This window comes from Alligator sinensis, unplaced genomic scaffold, assembly GCF_000455745.1.
Source record: "Alligator sinensis unplaced genomic scaffold, ASM45574v1 scaffold198_1, whole genome shotgun sequence".
Taxonomy (NCBI): domain Eukaryota; kingdom Metazoa; phylum Chordata; order Crocodylia; family Alligatoridae; genus Alligator; species Alligator sinensis.
In genome coordinates this window covers 1,162,414-1,167,813 of record NW_005841906.1, presented here as the reverse complement: position 1 = coordinate 1,167,813, position 5,400 = coordinate 1,162,414, and the positions used below count along the sequence as shown (strand labels likewise).

The following is a 5,400-nucleotide window of genomic DNA, read 5'->3' as shown; positions in this document are numbered from 1 at the left end:
GGCAATAGGAGCTCTCTTGACTATCCACTCCAGGCAAAATCAAATTCTCTCAATGCTCTGGGACCTTTTTACCAAGCCAGGCATGTCCTGAATTTCCTTTGAAAAACCCCATTCTTCCCTCATTCGCTTTGCCAGGAGCCCCAGGCAATGACTCTGAGCACCAACAAACAACAAAACCACCTTCATCTCAGCAGGGTCTTGTGGCATTTTTCATGAGCTTGCACCTGGAAGGTTAGGCTGTGGTTACTTACTGATCTAGAGGGAATTCTTTGGGGTGACAGCTTCTGATGGTACGAGGAAGTTCCCCCTGCAGAATCAGTTTAACTCACGCCGTCTCAGTGCCACAGCTGGCACCGAACACACCAAAGCCATTTGTGCCATGGAGCTCCCCCCACCTATCACAGAGACACCCCTGGCAACTGGCCCAGCACCTCCAAAATTGAACTGCTATAGCCACTGACAGGAGACAGCCCTCACGTCCCAAGAGCCAGTATTCCCCGATGAGACACCCCAGTGTGTGGCGTAGGCCTGCCAGGCCAAAGGAGACAGAGATGGTTGCTGGGAGCACTGCAGGGCTATTTCTATGTCACCTCTCTCTCTGGATCACACCTCTCCTGCAGCCCTGGCATAATCCTGCCATTTCGTCTGTGCTGCTAGAGAGCCAGATGCAGTCTCCAAATTGCTCTGGCATACACAGGGCCACAAGCCTGGCTGTAAGTCTGCGCAGGAATGGGGAGAGCTTCATGCACCTCAGCCTCATGCATGCAATGGGTCAGAAGAGAAGAGCAGCTGAACTCAGCTCTTCCTCTAGGGTATTCAGAACTGGTGCTGCCTGGGCCAGACACCTATATACACTGGTCTCATAGCTGAAGCCTTGTTCTGCATCTTCTGAATTCCCAAATCCCCAACTCCTGGGACTGCCAGCAAGTCAGTTCTCTTCTCCATGGAAGACCCACTGCTCCTGGATTGAAGACTCCCTCCTCCTGTCTCAGAGTCTGTCCAGTCTAGTCAGTCCCTGAAGAGTCCAAGCTGGGCTGGGCTCTGGGGTAGGGGGGGTCAGGGGCAGTGTGCCTGGATGAAGGACAGGACATCTTCCTTCGACAGCTTCTCTGCGTCTTGCCTCTTCTGCGAGTCATGCACTTTGACACCTTCCCCCCACTCCCAGAAGAGACGGCTGTAATGGCAGATGCTGTGGGCAGAGAGAATGAGATCAGGACCTTGGGAAAGAACTCACTGTAGACAGGACCTAGAGATTCTCTTCAAATGCAGATGGTTAGGGAGTGGGGAACACATGATATGATTTGTGGGGGTACCTCTGAGACCCAATTTATGTGGTTACTTTTTTAGCTCCTAGGACCTCTAGGGAGGGCAGAGAGAGAGATTCTGAACTACAGTCCATTTCATGAAACCAGCCTTTCTAATTCCATTCAAACCACCACAAGGGACAAACGTGAGTCTGCTGAAAGGGAAGCACAATCGCTTAAGGGCATTCTTTTTTCTTCAAGTTTCTAAGAGGTAAAACAATCATGGTAACACCACTGAAGCCTATGGAAAGGCTGTTATGGAGTGCTTGGAAGGGCTGACCAGCAGCTGAGGGTCTGCAAGGAGTGATCACTGATCACTCCGGGTACAATACCCTTCTGCTTTTTCCATAGGGAGAGGCCAAAGTTTTTGACAAAGGATGTCAGTTACATGGTCCCCATTTAACAGCTCTGGTTAGGGAGGAGGGTCAAGCAGCGAGTCCTAGGGACATGGGGCCTCTCTCAGCTCTGTCAGTCAGCCAGAATTACACCTTCTTCCTCAACCAGAAATACAGATTCATCCCTCTCCACCTGGATACAACTCGACCACTGTGAATGAAACCAGAGCCGTTAATTGCTGCAGACACAGCAGCCTTACATTCATACAATTACTGACATTTAATATTCATAGCTTATTTAGCTGCACTGTTCTAACAGAGCGGTATTAGCATAGCGACAAGAGCATGTGTCAATGGCTAATTACAGACACATTAGCGTTCACTAATGACAATACAACACATCCATTATGGAGTCTCTCCCGTCTCCACAGCTTAGCTTGGTGCTGGAAGTGTGCTGGGAGGGAGGCATGTGTGAACCAGCCTCCTTCCTGATTTGTGAGAAGGGGCAAGGAATTTGTGACAGCTTTTTTAGGGATCTAGCCAGGGAAAACTCCAGGTAGTCTCAGAGTGTTGCTGCACACTAGGAAGGAGGGGAAAGGTGAGTGAACACGAGCCTCCTTTCACAACAACCTCTGCAGAAGGGACATGATCCTGGGGCCCTTCTGCCTCTCAGCCCGGACAGTGCATCACTACACACCAATCCCCATGAGAACTTATGTAAGGTTTTAGAACACATATCAAAGGAAATAATAATCAAATATATAGGGGTAAGAAGAAAATGGGACTAAAAGCAATTAGGAACGCATTTGTATAGGATGGTTTGGATAGGAGTGATCCTGCCTCCGGGAGGGGGTTGGACTAGATAACTTCTGGAGGTCCCTTCCAGGTCCTGCTTTTCTAAGATTCTGTGATTCAACATAATGCAATATCCTCCTATGACAAGATAAATGACTTCTTGGACAAGAGTTATTCAGTGGACTAAATTTATCTAGATTTAAGCTGATTTGATACCATGCCTCATGGAAAATTACGGACCAAACCAGAGAGGATGGGGATCAATACCACAACTGCAAGGTGGATAAAAAGGTGGCTCAAAGGGAGACTAGAGTGGGCACTGATGAAAGCCAAGTCATCTGACTGGAGAGCAGTTCCTAGCAATGTTCCTTAGGGATCAATCTTAGAACCTATCCCATTTAACAATTTTATTAGAGACTTTGGTACAGGAATTTGCTGTGTCCGCATAAAATCTGCAGATGACACTACGTTTTGTAGTACTACTGGTATGGAAGAGAACCAGATTATTTTATGGGAAGATTTAAATCGGGAGTATCAAACAGCCTGCGAAGCCTCTCTGTCTGGCCCACCAGTGGGATATGAGAAGTTAGGGGGTGTGGCCTGCCACAGAATGCAGGGTCCCTTGGCCCCACTGGACCTGCTACTGCAGCTGGCCCCAGACCCCAGTTGTGTCCCCAGACCTTGCTGGACCCAGGTTTTGGGACCCCCTGCCACTTCTGGAACTGCTGCCATCGGAACCTTTGATGCCTCTGGATCTGCTGTTATGGGGGCCACAGCAGTCACCCCTGTGTCCCAGGCTGGATCTGGGCTGTAAGGAGCCTCATTATCCAGATCTAGCTGGGGACCCAGGTGAGTTTGACACTGTTGCTTTAGATAACCTGGTAGAGTAGGACATTTACCAATGGTAGAAAGTGTAACATCATATACTTAGGGTGAATAAAACCTCCTTGGGATATCACAGAATCGTAGAAAAGCGAAGCAAGAAGGGCCCTCAAGAGGTCACCTAAGTCCAACCCCCTGCTCAAGGCAGGATCCTCCCTGACTCAACCACCCCAGCCAAGTGTCTAACATGGTCTTAAAAATGCCCAAGGATGAAAATTTTGCAACCTCTGTTGCAATGCTTGACCACCCTCATAGTCTGTTCTTCCTGATCTCCAACCTAAACTTCCACTGTTGTAGCTTGAAGCCATTGCTCCTTCTGTCCCTTGTGGCCAAAGAGATTAGTCTATGGATAGATAAGGAACCTAAGTACAAGCCACAGACTCATTACAAGTCCCCCCACAGGATTCCAGGAGCAGTCTGTGAAGGAGCACTGCTTGTCAGGACAAATATACAGCTTCCCACTACCTCTATGATGTGAAGCCTGATATTTGTCAGACACATGCAGGGCAACAGCCTGATAAAAAGGGCAAAGCATGGGACTGGGTTGTGGCACCCTTCTGGGGCTCAGCTGTACAGGCTGCTGAACTGGTACTTACTGAAATGGTGCAATGGATTCAGGAGGGAGGTCATATGTGGAGTCCTTGGTCATCTTGTTAAAGAAAAATTTTCTCTTGGAGTTCTTGCTATACGCCATTGTCCAAGGATCTTGGGGAAAAAGCCATGGGGATCAGACAGACATCAGGATGACAAAAGTAGTATATCAAAGTGCGGGTGGTCTGGGAAACTAAACTGGAGATCCTCCATCTTCCCCTTCCAAAAGGCTCTTTTGTATCCAAACTGTTCTCAACTGAGGACGCACACCCCATGGCTCCACATGCCCAGCCCAGGCCCAGCTATTTCCTCTGGAGAGAACCTTTCCAATTAGGCAATCTGATCTCAAGAAGCAGTCACTATACACCTAAACAAAAATTCCCATGTGGCAGGTAATCCAACCACAGTGGCTGCCATCTTCATCCCAACACTACCTGCTCCAACCCAATCAAAGCCAGACACAGGTCATACTCAGTCCTTTGGTAACACCACTGACTTCCCTGGAGGTAAGGGCAGAGTACAGCTTGGCCCCATATTTTTAAAGAATAAAATTCCTTCCTTCCCCCAAAAGCAGTGAAGAAAGAGGGCAGCAGGGCTCTTCCTACCATTCACAGTCCTAACAATGTAGAGTCCTGTGGGTACAAAGTGCCTGTCGTCCCGGCCAGTGTAGGACAGCCGTGGTATCCCACCCGAACTCTTGATAATCTTCATCTCTAACCTGGGCATCCAAAGACAGACAGAAATCATACCCATGCATAAAGACATGCTCTAAGGTGATGCACTGGAATCAGGGCCACCCCACACATGCAGGTAAAGGCACAATGGGCTCTAACATGCGATCCACATAATGTGCCTCCTGCCATGCCACATACATATGATTGGAGGCATCACCGTGGGATCCAGCATCAGATCCTGTCGTGCCTTACTGCCAGAACAGCATTCCAGGCTCCCCCTGCACTGGCAAATAGCAAGCTTCCACAGCTCCAAGACCCGCAGCTGACAAGACTCTCAGCCCCGGCTGCACCCCACAGCTGCTGGGACCACAAGTCCCACAGCTGATGGAACTTGTAGTCCCAGCAGTGCATGGGTCCCCCCATAGCTGGGACATTACAGTAGCTGAGGTCTCCCAGCTACAGGCACAGGCTACATGTGCAAATTAATGCAGCTATAGAAACCATCTATAAAGTTATTACACATTTTACAGCAATAACTTTATAGCTAGCTGGCCATTTTTAAGGCACCACAGTTAATTTGCACATGTAGCCAGTCTAAATTAATTGCACAATTAACCAGATAATTGCGTAATAGATGTAACATGTAGAGTGGGCCTCAGACACTGCTGCATTTGATAGAACACCCCAGGGGGAGACCTCTGTACACACAGAACAGCACAAGGAAGTCAATGCTGCGGAAGGGGCATCCTGATGCTTCACGGCTGCTCCCACATGGGTTCCCAGGGCAGGTGCATGCAAACTGCAAATCACTCAAGCAGC

At 48.9% G+C, this 5,400-nt stretch overlaps 1 protein-coding gene across 4 annotated transcripts in view; it reads right to left on the bottom strand.

Moving 5' to 3' along the window:
• Positions 1 to 6: 6 nt before the first annotated feature.
• Positions 7 to 5,400, bottom strand: part of CMTR1 (cap methyltransferase 1) — a 38,016-nt gene continuing 32,622 nt past the window's right edge. For 3 of the 4 annotated variants that reach the window (XM_006018572.1, XM_006018573.2, XM_025197843.1), the window contains 3 exons: positions 4,513 to 4,625; positions 3,913 to 4,021; positions 7 to 1,189 (listed from right to left, as the gene is read on the bottom strand). In XM_006018572.1, coding sequence (XP_006018634.1) covers positions 1,057 to 1,189; positions 3,913 to 4,021; positions 4,513 to 4,625 — 355 coding nt within the window. In that variant the 3' untranslated portion in view covers positions 7 to 1,056. Of the gene's footprint in view, positions 1,190 to 3,912; positions 4,022 to 4,512; positions 4,626 to 5,400 lie in introns of those variants that run through there. The other variant, XR_003092823.1, reaches the window with a different exon arrangement.